The sequence below is a fragment of the Coenobita brevimanus genome, chromosome 25 (assembly GCF_032717465.1).
Source record: "Coenobita brevimanus isolate Jiangsu-jjx chromosome 25, ASM3271746v2, whole genome shotgun sequence".
Lineage (NCBI taxonomy): Eukaryota > Metazoa > Arthropoda > Malacostraca > Decapoda > Coenobitidae > Coenobita > Coenobita brevimanus.
Genome location: NC_136978.1, coordinates 13,630,122 through 13,649,629, shown reverse-complemented (window position 1 = coordinate 13,649,629; position 19,508 = coordinate 13,630,122). Strand labels below are relative to the sequence as shown.

Below are 19,508 nucleotides of genomic sequence, written 5' to 3'. Positions count from 1 at the left end.
TTTGCTACTGACCTACCACAGCAAGGGCACTGGTGTTGTTTGCTCATGGTTGGCAAAAAAAAAAAAAAAAAAAAAAAAAAAGTGACAACAACAACTACAAAAAGTATATACAATATTACCCAGGATAAACCTGGGTAGCGCTGCCCCCGTTTGTGTCACCATACTTTAGGGAAAAAAAGGAAACCAAAACAACACAAGGAAGAGAAATTAAAAAAAACGGTGTCTGCAAGGTTACCATGAGCAGGTGGGGTACAAATTGACTACCCTTCTAGGAAAGGTAACCCAAACTGAGGTGCCACAAAAGTGCTGAGATAGTATCTTACAACTTTTCCCAATTCGAGCTTTATTGCAGCAGTAAATACGTCACTTAGGCAAGACCTCATTGGTTACAATACTGCCACTGCGCGAATGTAAATGTTAATATTAATGTGTATGTTTTAAATACTGTCTGGCAAGTGCATGTAAAACCCATCTGTAGAGAAAAAAAAAAATTCCCCCCCCCCCCCCAAATTGTGCAGATGGTAAGGCCCTTAACCCCTGAAGTGCTAACAGGATAGATCGATCCTTTTTCAGGATTACGCAAGATACCGAATGTGATCGATTGAGGGGCTCAGGGAAAAACTAGGGAAAACATGCTCCACCCTGATTGTGATGTATATCCCTTCCAACCAATCAGAACTAAGTGCTGAATAGGCTGGAAGGAGGGAGGGGAGGAATGAGGGAGGAATGGGGTGGGAGTGCATAGAAAACAGGAGTCGTGCCGCCTGGAACGGTAACTCTTTTCAACTTTGACAGGCTCTAGCATATGAACCAGTTGGTCTAAAATGCTCTGGTTTTGGCATAATATTGTTTACTACTGCAGAAGTCGAAAAATGGGCTCCATATACAAATTTTCACGCCTATTCGGTTGATTGAATTGCGTATCCTAGGGGTTAAGCTGGTGCAAGGATTCTGTGTTGTTGAATGATGTGTGAATGAATGTCTAGTCCATTTTAGTGGACATGCTAATGATAGGTGACCCTTTTTCATGCTTTTTTTTGTTTTCTGGATACAGCCTCGCCCCATGCTTGTGTGAAAAAAAAAAAAAAGTCAAAGATGGTGATCATGATGTTAATATACAGTCTATCCTCGTCTGACATGGTTTGCCCTAACATGAAAATGGTCTAACATGGTACAATTTTCTGGAGACAATATGGCTTCTAACACGGCCATTGATGAAGCTAACATGGTTTTTTTAACCGTGCGGGCGGTGATGAGATGAATCATAGGAGCATTGTCTTGCCAGTGGGCATCATCTACCTCCCAGCCAAACACACTTCAGCTGCTGAACTCCAGGAAGAGGATATCCAACACCAGCAGGAAGAAGAAGCCATGGATAACATAGATGATGATGTGAGAAGTGTTATAAGTGCTATTAACTTTGAAGGATATTAACCAGTGTTCTCCCCTCTCCCTTAATCAGTGTTCTCCCTTCTACCTCCTCTCTGGCATAGTGTGTCTCCTCTTATCCTCCCATAAGGTGAATAAAATGTGGTTTTTAACTGCAATAATACTCTTTTATAATTTTTTTAACCATATTAATGTTTTCTAGGAGGTTAAAATTGGTGGGTATAAAAAAATTTTGCACCACAAGGGGGGAGAAAGTGGACTTTGGGCAGGGACATGGAAGGAAATAGGGGGTTTCAAGAGTCCCTGTAACACGATATTACTCTAACACGGTAGGGGTGTGAAAGCAATTAACCATTTTAGACAAGGACAGACTGTATTACATCACACATAAAGACTAGTGTGTGAGAGACTTTTCACTTGATGGCAGTTTTCCATGTGTCACTATCTTAAGCCATTTCCCTTCTCAGATTCCTATCCCAAGGTACTTTATACAGGACTTTTCAAATTCCTATCCCAAGGTACTTTATACAGGACTTTTCAAATTCCTATCCCAAGGTACTTTATACAGGACTTTTCAAATTCCTATCCCAAGGTACTTTATACAGGATTTTGTCCCAAATTTTTTCCTTGGTCTGCCTCTGGGTATTGTCTCCTATAGGTTCATATCAGTGGCCCCATCTCAACCAGTTCCCCATCCCCTTTCCTCTCAACAAATTTTTTTTTTTATAGTTATTAGGTGGGGACACCCATCATCCACCCACTTAGTGTAGTGGTACTCTGTTTTTAGGGTAGCTCTACATTGAGTGGCAAGCCAAATGATTTCCTGTAAACCAGGAAATCATTTACAATGCTGGGTGGTAACCTTATAACCAACCAACACGTGATCCCTACACGACAACAGGTGGGTTGGCGGAGGGTTAGTGCCCCTTCATGGAAAACAACTATCGTAATTAAAAATACGAACCAGAAGCTTTGGACGACTAAGGACCGAACAAAGGACATGGTACGGATTGCAACATGGAATGTAAGGGGTGCAAAGGATGAGGTGAAAGAGAGAGAGATTGTCTGGGTGCATGAGGGTGCAAAAGTGGATGTATGTGGATTAATTGAAGCTAAATGGAGAGGTGAGAGTGTGAGAGAATGGGAGTGTGGATGGGGTATATGTGCGGGAGTGGGCGAGAATGAGACGGCAAATAAAGGAGTGTGTACAGGCAAGTCCCAGTTACTGAGCAATTGCTTAACGAGAATTCGCTAATACGAGGTCTTGGAATTTCCACCACCACCTTTTTAACGAGCAGGTAAAAGTCCACACTTACGAGAATCGAGACAAGGGTCACGCCGTAGCTGTCTGCCGTGTTTACCTCGGCGTCTAGGAAACGAGTCGCATGCTAGCTCTGCGAGCCTCCTCCTGCCTTATCTTTGTAAACGTTCTTCTAGCCAAGCTTGCCCAGTCAAGGTCTGTCTTGAAGTGTGCTTTTCTTCTGTGCCCAGGATTACTGTATCACCATGTTTTCTAAGCATTCCATTGTGGAGGAGTTGGGCCTTTGATTCTCCCACCAGCCTCTCACCACTGCATCGTCTCAGGTCTTGGAGAGAGGAAACGAGCCAGCCGAGCAGTGGTGGAGCACAGCTGGCATATGTCACAGAAGACACTTGAACTCAAGTAAGACATCCAGTTGCTTGTTGAATATGTTTTTCTTCCATTTTCTAATGCTGTTAGGTGTATTACCCTCTTGTATTCCAGCTTAAACTGATCAGAAAGTCAATTTTGGTGGTTTGGGGGGAGGTTGCTCAGAGGCCTTGCTCCCTAACCATATTTTTCCCATAAGTTCTTCACTTCGTTTAACAAGAATTCAGCTAACGAGCAAAATCCTTGCTCCCAATTAGCTCGTAAGCTCGGGACCTGCCTGTATTGTTGTGTGCAAGAGATGGAAGGAGGATATAAGAGCGTACGAGGGTGATTGTCTCTGTGTGTATGCGCCAACGCAAGATCATGCAAGCAAAGTAAAAGAACAGGTCTGGACAAACGTGGAAGCATGCATGGAAAAGTTTGAAAGGAATGAAAGAGTGTTTTTGATTGGAGATATGAATGGAAAAGTAGGGAATGTGAAGGTGGATGGAGTAGTTGGTGAGTGGGGTGTGCCTGCAGAGTTTTTTTTTTTCCTTTTTTCAAGGAAGAAGGAACCAAAGACAAAGACCCCACAAACCATTCCAAGAAAAAAAACAAAAGCAATATGATAGAGCCAATTTCAAGATCTGTTCATTTCGAGATGCCTGGACACACTGCATTTAAATGACTGGAGATCATAGGAAATAGGAAATACAGACAGAGGGAGACAGTTCCAGAGTTGACCTGTTGCATAAATGTAGGAGTAACGGTTAACTCTTGCATTAGAGAGTTGGACAGAAAAGGGATGAGAGTTTGTTGCTAGACGGGTGCTACACGCCCGTTCTAGAAGTGGAGGGATGCAAGCAGACACTTCAGAGGAGTATTGACCATTGAAATTGCGATAGAAAAAAGATAAACATGCAACAGTGCGGCGAAGAGACAGAGGTTGAAGGGAGCCAGTAAGAGGAGGAGAGTTAATGAGGCGAAAAGCCTTTCACTCCACCCTATTGAGAAGAGCTGTATGTGGGGAGCCTCTCCACACATGAGGGACTACACATGAGGGACTAATAAAACCTGTGTATAAACTCAACAACTGTGCAGGGGTATAGAAGGCATGGAGTCGGCTTTGCTCACCGTATCTCTTGGAAGCAGATTTTACAAGGGATATAATCTGATCATTCCAAGATAAGTCCTGAGAGAATGAAACCCCAAGTATGTTTAAGGATGATGCAGAATTAAGCTGGATATTATTAAACATTAGTGGGTACTCCTGTTGAAGATTTTGTCAAGTTGATAGATCTAAGAACTGAGTCTTTGGTGCATTAAAAACAAGATTATTTTTACCCCAGTCATAGATACGAGCCAAGTCAGACATTAGGCATGCCATATCCTCATCCCTTGTTTGTTGAAGGAACTGCTGAGATGGACATTGCAGTGGATGAGAATGGCAGTGCTCTAGTGGACATTTGTGTGGAGAGGGGGTTGGCAATAGCCAATACCCTCTTCAGGCTCAAAATGATTCACAGGTATATGTGGCGAGTGATGAGAAGGGTGGGTGGTAAACTGAATGAATGGAAGGTAATGATTGATTATGTGTGTGTGGATGACAGGATGAGAAGGTGTGTAGTGGATGCAAGAGCATATAGAGGTTGGGTGAGTGGACGTTCTGACAACCACTTGGTGTTGGTGAGAATCAAAGTTCAAATGAAATGGAGGAATAGAAGAAGGGAAGAACAGGAGGAAGTAGTTCATACAGGGAGGGTGGAAAAGTTACAGGAGGATGGAAAAAAGGCAGAATATAAAAGAGAAGTGGAGGAGCGATTGGGTAAACGTGGATTCGAGCAGATGGGGGACGTGGAAGGTCTGTGCCAGATATTCACAGAAGAAATCCATGCAGCATGTGAGGTGGTGTGTGGAATGAAGAGGAGACGAAAGGGGGTGCAAGGAATGGCCTGGTGGAATGAAGAGGTGAGACAGGCTGTGGCACAAAAGAAGAAAGCATACAGTGAGTGGATTAGAGATGACAGTGTGGAAGAAGGTGAGAGACGGAAGAGAGAGTTATATGTAGAGAGGAAGAGAGGTGAAAAGATTAGTAGAGAAAGTAAGAAAAGAGTGGATGAGGAATTTTGAAGGAATTTAAGTGTAAAGGGGTGGGAATTAAGAAACTGATATGGAATGAGGTAAAGAGAGTTAGACAGGGTGTCAAAGAAGTTATTTGGGAAATGAAAGATAAAAATGGTAGATTACTGGTGGAGAAGAGAGATAACATGATCAGATGGGGAGAACAGTTCAAGGAATTGTTGAACATAGAGAATTAAAGTACTGTAATACAATTGTAAGTGGCTGGGGAATGGGTGGGACACAGAGGGATGTGAGAAGGGAGGAAGAAATCAGTAGGATGGAAGGTGTGGAAGCAATGAAGAAAGTCAAAATGGGGAAAGCCCCAGGAATTGATGGAGTGTGTGGTGAAATGCTGAAGCATGGGGAAGAGATAGTAATAGAATGGATGTGGAAGATGTGCAGATTGGCCTGGGAGGAAGGTAGAGTCCTGGAGGATTGGAAGTCAGGTATAATTATTCCCCTTTACAAAGGAAATGGAGAAAAAGAAGTGTGTGGTAATCATAGGGGCATTTATCTTCTTAGTGTGATAGGAAAGTATATGATAGGATACTTATTGAGAGAGTTAGGGAAATAACATAGAGATTAGTTGGAGAAGAAGAGGGAGGTTTTAGGAAGGGAAGAGGTTGTGTAGATCAGATATTCATTCTTAGGTCTTTAATGGAAAAGTTTCTAGAGATGGGAAAGAAGTTGTATGTGGCCTTTGTGGATTTGAAGGAAGCATATTACAGGGTGGATAGACAAGGATTGTGGAAAGCATTAAGAAAGTATGGAGCAAATAGGAAGTTGTTGAATGCTGTGAAGAGTATGTATGAGGGTGCTAAGGCAGCAGTACGTGTGGATAGTGAACTGAGTGAATTTTTTCTGTTTGAAAGTTGGATTGAAACAGGGATGTGTCATGTTTCCATGGTTTTCAATCTGCATATGGGTGAGGTTATAAAAGAGATACAAGGTAGGGTAGTGGATGCTGGAGCAGCCCTAATGACAGAGGGCAAAGTGTGGAAACTCCTAGAACTGTTGTTTGCAGATGATACTGTGTTGTTAAGTGAAGACGAAGTGAAACTTCAAGGCTTGGTGAATGAGTTTTGGAGTGTATGTAAGAAACGGAATCGAAAGGTGAATGTAGGAAAGAGTTAAGTTATGGTCTTTGAGAAAAATTAAGTCAGTGAATGGACAGTGATGTTCGATGAGGAGGATATGGAAAATGTGAGTGTGTTAAAGTATTTGGGCAACATGATGAGTAAGGGTGGAAGTTTAGAGGGTGAAATGCTTGAAAGGGTACAAGGAAGAAAGGTTGCTGATTCCTTGAAAGCAGTGATAAGAAAGAGGGAAGTGAACATGGAAGTGAAAAAGTTACTACATGACAGTATTTTGACACCAATTCTAACGTATGGAAGTGTAGCTTTGACCTTGTTGGAGGGACACAAGTCAAGAGTGAGAGTAGTGGAAATGAGTAATTTGGGAGCCTGTGGAGCTACATGGAGAGACAGACTGACAAATGAGGAAGTGAAGGAGCATTGTGGTGTGGATGTGGATGTGATAGGAAGCATTAGGAGAAACACACTGAGATGGTTTGGCCTTTAGGAGAAACACATTGAGATGGTTTGGCCATGTGGAGAGGATGGAGAGTGAGAGACAGACGAGGAGAGTGTATGTAAGTGAGGTGGAGGGGGGGAGAGGGAGAAGGAGGCCAAGGATGAGATGGAGGGATGGGGTGGAGAGGGGGGTGTGAGCTGGGAGAAGGGCAGTGAAATGGCAGGGGACAGGGCAACAAGGAAGCCATTTGTTTGCAGACATCCTGTACGGGATTAAGGCGTCTGGCAACAGATAGATAGAAGTCCACAGTAAATTACGGAAAGACTGTTTATTAATGTTTCTGTGCCATATATAAAACTAATTTCCCAGTTTCACTCAGTGTACAGTATCAGCTTTTTAGTGGACTCGCATCCAGTATGGCAGTTACATCAGACAACACTGCTGTACTGTACTAATTCCATTATAGACAAATAATAAACATTATGGAGGAAATGATTTAGATCAGATAAGAATCTGACTTTAGGCAAAACAATCCCTAAAATGGTGTAAACAGTGTTTGGCAAATGCACACAGTTGCAATTTGTCATGGTGAATCAGTACACACACACACACACACACACACACACACGAACGAACAGCCGGAGAGAGCAGACGTCCCAGCCATCGCTGCTAACCTTAAGTAGTTTTAGGAATTTTGTCTGTCCTGTCTCCTAAGGTCTTGTCTTAAATTTAAAATAATGAAAGTTAATAGACTACCAAAAATGTAAAGATTTATTGGCTAAAGTATACATGAATGTTTGTAGTTTTTTTTCGGTAACAGTTGTTTAGATACTTAACCAGCATTAAACATGGCCGAAAATGTAAACAATGAGGGACTCGAATTTCAAAGATTTGATACAAATACCAATGTCATGGACCTGGTTAAAACATTAATTATGAGGATTAGTGAACTTGAAAAGAAAGTAGAGAATCTAGTGATAAAGGATGTGTCTGAAAATACGGATACTACCATACAGAGTCTGATCCAATCCAATGAAACAGCGAATGAAGAGATTCGAAATTTGAAGCAGGAAAATGTTGAATTGAGGACAGGGTTGCCAAGGTCGCGGTTTTCCCGCCAAATTGGGCTCGTTTTGAAGCTCTTCCGCGGGCAGATTTTACCGGTCGCGGGTTGCGTTTTTTTGGGCTGGTTTGAAAACCGTCGCGGTTTTTTGGGCTAGTATGGAGTTAAACCACATCACGACAATATACTGAGAGAGAGAGAGAGAGTGTTTAAACATATGGCGGAGAGAGACCCCCTAATACTCCCACAGGGACCAGTGGATGCAGCCAGTGCGGAGACTCCGGAGAGAGTTTTGTTTTATCCCAATTATCGTTGCCAGCAAGCACTGCTGCAGTAGAGAGGATTTTCTCTCAGTATAATTTAATGAAAAGTAAATGAAGAAACAGACAGCAACATGAAACAGTTGAAAACACTCTTCATGTTAGAGCAATATGCAGACATAAAATGTGTTGTAATGATTTCACAAACAAAATTATGTTAGCAAATTTCACATATGACGTACACAGCAACGAAACACAGTGATGATGATCATATAGATTTTTGAATAATATAAGTGTGATGGAAAGTTGACTCAGAGGGAGAGAAAATACCTTCACTTTCATGTTGCATTACCTAGTGTAATGATAAGTATATTTCAACAGAATCATTGTTGTTTTATGGGCAGTAGTGTATTTATGGCAAATAGGGAAAATTTAAGTGAATCAAGTGATCATTTCAGGCATTAATAAGGACCTATATATGAATTATTAATATAAAACACTAATTTCGCATAATAAGAAGATTTTTAAAATAATTATTGGTGTTGGGCTACTTTTGGGCTGGTTTTTAGTTGGGTTTCCGCGGGCAGAGCAGGGTGCGACTTGGCAACCCTGATTGAGGAGGAAACTAGAAGAGCGTACTAATAAAACGGAGAAGGTGAGTAATGTATTAGAAGAGCAGAAGGCAAAGTGGGCACATGTAGAAGAAGAACAGAAAGAAGTAGTCAGCTTAAGAGAGATCATTCAAGAAGAAAGGGAAATGAACAAGAAAAAAATGGAAGAAAATGTAGTGAAAATACTGAAGAAAAAAGAGAAAATGGTGAGAGAAACTGTAGAAAGGAACAGATGTGTAGTAATATTTGGAAACAGGGAAGAGGAAGAAAAGGTTAGGTTCGTAAGACTCGAGAGAGACATGAACCTGGTGAGAGGAATATTAGGCAAGATTGACCCCGAAGGAGACAAGTGGGTAAAAGAAATTGAGGTCGTAAGGAGGATAGGGCCTTATAAGAAAGGGGAAACAAGACCAGTGAGAGTCAAGTTTACATCAGAAAGTGTAATAAATGAGATACTTAAAGTGACTTGGTAATTAAGCAAAGAGGCGGGGATGGAAAATATTATAATAAGAAAAGATCTGAATGAAGAAGAAAGAGAAGTTTTAAAATCATTAAAGGAAGAAGTAAAGGGAAAAAATGATAAGAGGACAGAGGAAGAATGTTATACTTTTTTTTGGAGAGTATTGGATATGAAAGTAAGGAAGTGGTATTTAAGGAAATAGAAGTGAAGGAAACTAAGGGGGATGGCTGTGAAAGATCAGAAGTTGAGGAAGTGGTACGGATAGAGAGTAGGAGAGAAGAGGGTATTAAAAATGTCAAAAATAATTTGAAGGTGATATGTACTAATGTTGATGGTTTCATATCGACAAGGATCGAAATTAACGATTTCTTAAGAGAACATGAACCTGATGTCGTGTGCCTTGTAGAGACCAAATTAAGAGAAGATATTGATGTTCATTTGGGAGATGGTAAATACAAACTGTGGAGAAAAGACAGGAAAGAAAAAAAGGGAGGAGGAGTGATGATAGCAGTGAAGAACAACATAAATGTAGATACTGTGAAAATGGGAGAAGGCAGGGCTGAAGTGATATATATGAAATTAGAAACTGGAGAGAATGTTAAGAGAGATATGGCGGTAGTGTCTGTTCCCCCAAAGACGAGAGCATGGAAGGATGACGAATACCATGAGATGTTGTCAGATATGGCTAGCTATTTGCAAAAAATAATTGAGAAAAGCAATAATATAATTTTAGTGGGTGACTTTAACTGTAAAGAGGTGAACTGGGAGGAATGGTACTCGGGAGGCGGCGAGGATTCATGGGGCACTATGTTTTTAAATATAATAATGAATAATGTGATGACGCAATGGATCAAAGAAGAGACACAGTTTCGAGGTGAGGACACACCAGCAAGGTTAGATTTACTGTTCACCAAAGAACCCGATGTAATAGAATCATTGAAATATCTCTGTCCTTTAGGAAAGAGTGATCATGTGGTCATTGAGTTCCAGATGTTAATAGGGAACGTCGTGCCAAGAGACGAGCTTCATAGACAGGGAAGATACAACTTTGGGAAAGCAAATTTTACAGGACTGAGAAACTTTTTTGAAAATGCGGATTGGAGAAAATTCAGAGAAACAAGAGAGATACAGAAGAAGTGGGATATCTTTCTAGACCTCTATAATTTGGGGGTGGAAAAATTTGTACCAAGAGTAAGAGGGAAAGAAAACAGGAAAAAGGAGTGGTTTAATAGAAGGTGTATGATAACAAAAAAAGAGAGAGATAAGGCGTGGAACAATTGGAGAAAGAGAGGTAACAACAGAACAAAGGAAGAATATAAAAGAACAAGAAATGAATACACAAGAATACGTAGAGAAGAAGAAAGGAATTTTGAAAAAGGTATAATAGACAAATGCAAGGATGACCCCAAACTGTTTTATAGATTTGTTAATGGCAAACTGAAACAAAAGGAAGGAATCACCAAACTGAAAGTAAAAGGAGAGGTCTTTAAGGATGCGGCAGTGCAAGCAGAAATAATGAACAAACGTTTCCAGTCAGTTTTCACTAAAGAAAAGGAGCTTGTGGAAGGGGAGGGAGTGATTAGAAATGTTCCGGTGATAAAAGATATAAAAGTGGAGGTACAGGAAGTGTATAAATTACTGGAAACTCAAGATGTAAGGAAAGCCCCAGGACCTGATGGAATTTCTAATTGGGTACTGAAGGAATGCAGAGAACAACTGGCAGATAAAGTTCACAGTTTAATCGTATGCTCACTGGAAGAGGGGAAAGTGCCACAAGAATGGAAGAGGGCAAATGTGGTACCAATTTACAAGGAAGGAAACAGGGAAGAACCCCTGAATTATAGACCAGTGTCTCTAACCTGACATGGAGTGACATGGAGGGACAGGTTGACGAATGAAGAAGTGAAGGAACGTTGTGGGGTAGATGTGGATGTGGTTGAGAAGATTAGGAGAAATACACTGAGGTGGTTTGGACATGTGGAGAGAATGGAGAATGAAAGACTGACTAAGAGGGTGTATGTAGGTGAGGTGGAGGGAGGGAGAGGGAGGGGTAGACCGAGGATGAGGTGGAGGGATGGAGTTGAGAGGTATATGAGGGAGGGGGGGTGAGTTGGGGGGAGGGTAGTCAAATGGTGGGTGACATAGTGACTTGGAGGCTTTTTGTCTGCGGCCACCCTTTGCGGGATTAGGGCGTCGGGCTATAGATAGATAGATAGATAGTCTCTAACCAGCATGGTCGCAAAATTGTGTGAGAGAATCCTGAAAGACAGATGGATAAAATATCTAGAAGAGGTGAATATTTTGGCTGAATGTCATTTTGGATTCAGAAGTGGAAGGTCATGTGTTTCTAACTTGTTGAGCTTTTACGCAAGAGTGATTGACGTGGTACAAGAGAGAGATGGTTGGGTGGATTGTGTGTACATAGAGAAGGCCTTTGATAAGGTACCTCATAAGAGACTAATGTGGAAACTAGAATATATAGGAGGACTGAAGGGGAAACTCTTGGAATGGATGAGAGACTTTTTGAGAGACAGACAAATGAGGACAGTAATAAAGGATAGGATGTCTGGATGGAGGGAAGTAACAAATGGAGTCCCTCAAGGCTCGGTGTTGGCGCCAGCAATGTTCCTGATTTACGTAAATGATATGGTAGATGGAGTGAACAGTTATGCAAGTCTGTTTGCTGATGATGTAAAGATCTTAAAAAAGGTTGAGGTTGAGGAGGATTGTAAAATGCTGCAGGAGGATTTGGATAGGATACATGATTGGAGCCGGACGTGGGAAATGAAATTTAATGTAAAGAAATGTAAAATATTGGAAATGTGTAAAAGTACCAGGAGGCCATCACTGAATTATTTGTTGGGTAATGAATTAATCACAAAAAGGAGAGAAGAGAAAGATTTGGGAGTTCTGGTCCAAGATAGTTTGTCACCAGAAAAGTACATTAACAAGATAGTTGGAGAGACTTATAAACTCTTGACTAACATAAGAGTAGCATTTCCTTATATGGGTGAGGAGATGATGAAAAAATTGATAGCGGCCATGATTCGCCCCAGGTTAGAATATGCAGCGGTAGTGTGGTCCCCACAGAAAAAGAAAGATATAAACAAGGTTGAGAGAATACAAAGAACAGCAACCAAGATGGTCCCCAGTCTGGCAGACCTGTCATACAGAGAGAGGCTGGAAAAGCTGGATATGCCTTCCTTAGAGGAAAGGAGAAAGAGGGGAGACATGATTGCAGTGTTCAGGACCATGATGGGAGTAGATAAAATTGACAAAGATGATCTGTTTGTTTGGGATAAGAGAGCAACAAGAGGACATGGAATGAAATTGAAAAAGTCAAGCTGCTTGACGGATATCAAGAAATATACCTTTCCTTACAGAAGTATAGACTTGTGGAATAGCCTGGTCAAAGAGATCGTCCAGTCTAAAAACTTAAACGAGTTTAAAGCTAAATTTGACTTATTGAGAAACAGCGACAGAAACCCACGAGCATAGCACATTCCATGTATATCACAATTAGGTATATTAGGTAATTACATAAATATTTGGAACAACTTAGAGGAAGAGGTGTGCATGAGAAAGACATTCATGTGTGTAAAGGTAGACTTGATAAATGTGGATTTGGAGACAGGACAACACGAGCATTGCTCAATTCCTGTTTACTACAAATAGGTAAATACACACACACACACACACACACACACACACACACACACACACACACACACACACAAGATAGAGGTATTATTCAACACACTATTTTGATGTTAGCACACCAGCAAACACAAGGAGACTGATGCTTAGTGACGTCACCTTTCCCGGCCAGTACATGTTCTCATTACCTTTGGCACTTTTCAACTTCCCAGAATAATGGACCCTCCCCCAAACTCCCCAGAGTTCTTGCACATCTGGTGAAGCAAACCTTACTAACATAAGTTTTCCATACAAAATTAATTTCCTGTTTTACTGAATATTTTGAGTGTTTGCCATACTAAAGGTGATTACCCGGTAGTACTGAAAAACGCATGTTGGATGCAAGGCCACTGTATATAAAAAATTCCACATGCCCTTGTTCTTCAATAACTGTGCATTCGCATAAAATCTATCTGCATAATGATTTGTCATATATTGAGTCAGGTATAATGTGGGTTCAGTTGGGATACATTTTTGGCCAAAGGTCACCCACCACCCAACATAGTCTAAAAACAAGTGTCCATCTCACCTGAACTGATAGTTATATCACTCCACTGCACCTCACTCGCTGCCTATCACCAAAATAAGTCTAAAAACAAGTTTTCTATCTGTTTATCTATTGCCAGATGCCTTAATTCTGTAAGGGGTGGCCACAAACAAATCACCTCCATGTCACCCTGTCCCCCCACCACTTCCCTGCCCTTCTCCCAGCTCACCCCCCCCTCTCTCATATACCTCTCCATTCCATCCCTCCATCTCATCCTTGGCCACCTCCTCCCTCTCCCCTCCTCCAGCTCAATCACATACTCTCTCCTTGTCATTCTCTCGTTCTCCATTCTCTCCACATGGCCAAATCACCTCAGTGTGTTTCTCCTAATGCTTTCTAACACATCGGCATCCACACCACAATGCTCCTCCACTTCCTCATTTGTCAGTCTGTCTCTCCATGTAGCTCCACATGCTCCTCTCAAATAACTCATTTCCACTGCTCTCACTCTTGACTTGTGTCCCTCCAACAAGGTCCAAGCTACACTTCCATACGTTGGAGTTGGAATCACAATACAGTCGTGCAGTGACTTTTTCACTTCTGTGCTTACTTCCCTGTTTCTTATCACTGCTTTCAAAGAACCAGCAACCTTTTTTCCTTGTTGTACCCTTGCAAGCACTTCATCCTCTAAACTTCCATCCTTACTCATCACACTTCCCAAGTACTTCAATGCACTCACATTTTCCATTTTCTCCTCATCCAACCTCACAGTACATTCACTGACTTCATTTCTTTTGAAGACCATAACTTTACTCTTCCCTACATTCACCTTTAGTTTCTGTTTCTTACACACTCTCCCAAATTCATTCACCAAGCCTTGCAGCTCCACTTTGTATTCACTTAACAACACAGTATCATCTGCAAACAACAGTACAGGGAGTTTCCAACCACTGCCCTCTCTCATTAGGGCTGCTCCAACATCCATTGCCCTACCTTGTAACACTTTAATAACCCCATCCATATACAGATTGAAAAACCATGGAGACATGACACATCCCTGTTTCAATCCAACCTTCATATAGAAAAATTCACTCAGTTCATAGTCTACATGTACTGCAGCCTTAGCACCCTCATACATACTCTTCACGACTTTCAGCAACTTCCCATTTACTCCATATATTCTTAATACTTTCCACAATCCTTGTATGTCCACCCTGCCATACGCTCTCTCCAAGTCCATGAAGCACACAACTTCTTTCCCTTCTCTAGAAACTTTTCCATTAAAGACCTAAGAATGAATGTCTGATCTACACAACCTCTTCCCTTCCTAAAACCTCCCTGTTCTCCAACTAGATCCTCCTAACTCTGTCAAAAAGTTTTCTACCATATACTTTTCCTGTTACACTAAGAAGGCAAACACCCCTATGATTACCACATACTTGTTTTTCCCCTTTTCCTTTGTACAGGGGAATAGTTACACCTGACTCCCAATCCTCCGGGACTTTACGTTCCTCCCAGACCAATCTGCACATTTTCCACATCCATTCTACTGTTATCTCTCCCCCATGCTTCAACATTTCACCACATCATCTTCAATTCCTGGGGCTTTCCCCATTTTGACATTCTTCATTGCTTCCACAACTTCCATCCTACTGACTTCTTCCTTTCTTCTTACATTCCTCTTTCTCCCAGCCATTCCCCAGCCACTGTACTCACATTACTTTCATTCTCTACATTCAACAATTCCTTAAAGTGTTCACTCCATCTGCTCACTTTTTCCCCCTTCTCCACCAGTAATCTACCATTTTTATCTTTCACTCCTCAACTAACTTCTTTAACAACCTGTCTAACTCTCTTTACCTTAATCCTGAATATTTTCTTACATTCCCTCCACTTTATGCTCAGATTCCTTCCAAATTCCTCATCCACTCTCTTCTTACTCTCCTTTACTAATCTCTTCACTTCTCTCTTCCTCTCTTCATGTAACTCTCTCTTCCGTCTCTCAACTTCCACACTGTCGTTTCTCATCCACTTACTACAGTATATGCTTTCCTCCTTTGTACTTCAACCTCTCTCACCTCTTCATTCCACCATGCCATTCCTTGCAGCCCCTTTCAGCTTCTCTTCTCGCCACGCACTACCTCACATGCTGCATAAATTTCTTCTGTGAATATCTTGCACACACCTTCCACATCCCCCATCTGCTCCAATCCACATTTACCCAATTGCTCCTCCACTTCTCTCTTATATTCTGCCTGTTTTCCATCCTTGTGTGACTTTTCCACCCTCCTTGTACGAACTACTTCCTCCTGTCCTTCCTTTCCCCTATTCCGCCATTTCATTTGAACCTTGACTTTCACCACCACCAAGTGTTGGTCAGAAAGTCCACTCCCCAACCTTTATATGCTCTTGCAGCCATTACACACAAGTTTTCCACTCACTAAAAATGGTAGTTATTTAACTGCACTGCACTTTATTTGCTGCATGAACTCCAACACCGTGCTTTTGTTCCATCACTGACATTTACACACCCAACAGTGATGAGTTCAGAGACCATCTTGGAACAAACAGATGACTGTAAGCTTCTGTGTTGGCCATCATGTTAATGAAAATTCTGATGATGCCTCAGCCAGGAGTTTTGTACGGATCATAATGATCATATAAACAGAGTGCTACTATATATAGAAACGAGACCCAATTTTTCGCCATCTTTTTAAACAATTCATCAAGTCCTGGTTCATCATATAACGAGGGTCTGCTGTAGTGATATTGCAGAATACATTCCTGATTTATAACGAGAACTGCCTGTAATGATTTTGGGATCATTTTATCAAGTATAATGTTCATTTGTATGGCAGGCAAGTTGGCAATAGGACATGACCAGTGTACAGGTGGGACTGTGGATGGACAGGTGGCTTGGGGTGCCCGAGGAGACCCAGCACGCACCCTTACTCTTTCCTCTGCCCTTCATTTTCCCCAGGATTCACAGCCACTGGAACTAAGGTGATAGTGAAGATGATGCATGATATTATAGTTTGTTCATCTTGCTAGTCAGTGAATGTGATGCATGATATTGTTTGTCCACCTTCACGTGACAGAGATTTTCACTTCTTTTAGTAGGTCTCTCCTCATAGCTTAGATGCAGAATAAGGCAGTGCTACTGCTTTACAACTTTTCCATGATGCGTCTTGACAAGCATGTACTGGTGTTGGTTACTTGTTATGGTTCAGCATTCAAGATGAAGAGATAGCAGTTATAGTCCAAGTTTTAATGGACCGAGCATAATGTAGTTACATATTGCATTTCATTTTCTGTGTAGCTGTAATTGTTCTTTCAGAATATCACCTTGTTTTATTAAAATTTGCAACTGTTAATATCCCAGTTTCATTTTTTTTTTTTTTTTTTTTTTTTTTTAATCCAAGAAAGAAGGAACCAAAGGCCAGGAGCCCGCAAACTGTTCCTTCCAAGAAAAAACAAAAACAATCCAAAAGAGAGCCAAATTCAAGATCCATTCATTTATAAATGCAGCAATTCAAAAATTCCATACAGCACTTACGCACATTAAAAAAATATATAGCTAAAATGAAAAAGTATATGTATATCAAGAAACTGAATTCCCACCATGCGACGTTTGTTAGTTTGACCACCACCATCACTACAGCTACTGCCATCAATGCCTCCGCCACCGATTATGAGGGTAGACTGTGCTGTATTTTGTAAAGAAGGATGATGTACCGGTAACTTTCTTGCAGTTGCCTTCATATAAGCAGAACTTAATTCCCTTTTGCAACCTTTAAGAAATTTTGTTTCAGGCATAGTGTTTTCTCTCTCTCTCTCTCTTTTTTTTTTTTCCATACTTGCTGTATCCTCATTTGCTTTGTCACTTCCCAGACTTCGGTCCTTCACTTGAAACCATTTCTCGTTTTCTTCTCTGCCACCCTCCCAGTGTTCTTAACACATACTATACTTCCATCTCCTCACTGATATTTGCCCTTGTTAAGTAACATTATTCTCTCTCTCTCTCTCTCTCTCTCTCTCTCTCTAATCCATTTTGAAATCTTCCATCTGACCAGTATTTTTATGCTACCACCAGAAGGTTTTATTAATGTAGGACAGATCTCTATTAGTTTGAGGTTAGTGAAGGCTGTAGCTAACTCCTCCAAATTGGAAAGTCTCTCCAAAGCTGAATATTTAATGTGGTGGTAGCAATAATGCAATATTAAGTACATTATCATATTGATTTGTTTAAAAGTTGCGTTTGTTTTTGTATTTATAGGGGAACATTGTCAGTGCTTGGCCTGGTGTGGGATGCAAGACTGGAATTGTTATTGGGAGAGATACTTGACAACACACACCACCTCACATTTACCCTCCTCTTCCCTGACCTGTCCAGGTAGTAGTGATATCACCTTTTTCATTATAGGTATTATATTTTAAGAATTTTTTATCATTTTATAAGTACTTTACCTGACTCAGTTATTGTTGTGCTTACTGCAGGTAACTCTACATTGAGTGACAGGCCAAATGGTTCCCAGTTAACCAGGAAACCATATGCTACATTGAGTGCATACCTGGTGGAATAAGGTGCTCCAGATGGATGAGGCCCCTTGTGTTTAACATCTGAGAGAAGATTAAGGTTTATACTTCACATAATGCCACTTAGAAGTGAGCGAGGCTAGTCATCCTCACCTTAAATGTTGGGACTCTGTAGTCTACCCCTGGGTGGGCCCCTGTTCTCCTGATGTGGCAAAGAAGAATTGGGTGAAAGATAAGTAGTTAAGTTATTTGATGGCAGTGACTATTGATGTTGCTGTGCAAGATCAGTGACAGTGATTAGTCATTTCATCAGTCAACTGTTGTATATCTATCTGCTTATCTCTGTGTGTGGTAGGTGGTGGCGACCATCATCCACTCACTTGATGTAATGCAGCCGACTTCTTCCTTAGCCTTTATCATTCTTTTTCTGTGCCTGCCCTCCTCTCTTCTTATTTCTCCCATCCTTTCTGTCACTTCTTGTTGCTTTTCTTTCCTTTACAGGTGGCTTTACATTGAGTGACAAGCCAAATGGTTTCCTGTAAGCCAAGAAACCATTTACAACGCAGGCTGGTAACCATATAACCAAACCATACATGCTCCCTACGTGTCAACAAGTGGGTTGGTGGAGGGTTAGTGCCCCTCCCTGTAAAACAAATAACTCAAAGTCAAATGGCCACCCCTTAGGGGATTATGGCATCTAGCAATAGATAGATAGATAGTTTTAGTTAGTGACCTGTTTGATGTAGGTTTGGAGATAAGGGGGACAACTTTTCCAAGATGACAGACTCAAACACTTATAATAATGAACACCCTAGGAGAGCACAGACACTTAGGATAAGCAGAGATTAAAAGAGGTGAAAACTCTAACAGGAGTGAGAGAGAGAAGGACAGGTTTTGGAATGAGCTGGATGAAGCAGTGGGAGAGATGCCCAGGAGCTATAAAGTGATCGTAATGGGTGATATGAATAGAAGAGTAGGCATTGGTCCTGAAGATAACATAATGGATTGTACTGGAGTACCAGGAGAAAATGATAATGGGAAATGACTGCAGGATATGTGTCAGGAAAGGAAGTTGTGCATTTGTAACTCATATTTCAAACACAAAGATGCACATAAGTATACATGATATAGAGGGAACGTAGATCGTGTTGAAAGGAGTCTGATTAATATGTGCTCGTAGAGAGGTCAGTGCTGGGAATGGTTGCTGATATGAGGGCCGTGAGAGGACGATGTTGAGGTCTGTCAGATCATATGATTTTGGTATGCAAGATCGAGGGGAGAGGAGTGAGATGGACCAGGAGAGAGAGGAGCAGTCAGGGAGAAATGCTGAAAGTCGAGAAGCTGAGGATCAAAGAAATGGCAGATGAATACAGGTCCAAAGTAAGGGAAGAGTTAGAATCAGTGAATTGGAATGAAGTGGATCTGGACAGCCTGTGGAATGCATATAGGGATTGCTACGTTAGAAATGTAAAGCAGTGTGTGGTGCGGCAAGAGTAACAACAAAGAAGAAAGGTATGGCATGGTGGGATGAAGAGGTTAAGAGAGCAGTGGAGGAAAAGAGGAAGGAGTGGCTAGAGTGGTTATAGGACAGGGGTTCAGTTGAAATAAGAACTGAATGTATTGAGGGTGAGAAGCATGTAAAGAGATTAGTGAAGAGAAAAAGAAGGAAGTAAATGATCTAAGAAGAAAAATGAATGCAAATTGCTCTGATAATAGGAAGTTATTCTGGAAAGAGTTGTGGAA

General features: G+C 41.2%; 1 protein-coding gene across 1 annotated transcript in view; it reads left to right on the top strand.

The window, feature by feature from the left end:
* The window catches only part of LOC145393722 (uncharacterized), an 848,279-nt gene that overhangs the window by 351,599 nt on the left and 477,172 nt on the right, over window positions 1-19,508 (top strand). The window contains exons 41-42 of the mRNA XM_080267765.1: window positions 16,088-16,232; window positions 17,506-17,622. Of these exons, the coding sequence (XP_080123891.1) occupies window positions 16,088-16,232; window positions 17,506-17,622 (262 nt within the window). The remainder of the gene's footprint in view (window positions 1-16,087; window positions 16,233-17,505; window positions 17,623-19,508) is intronic.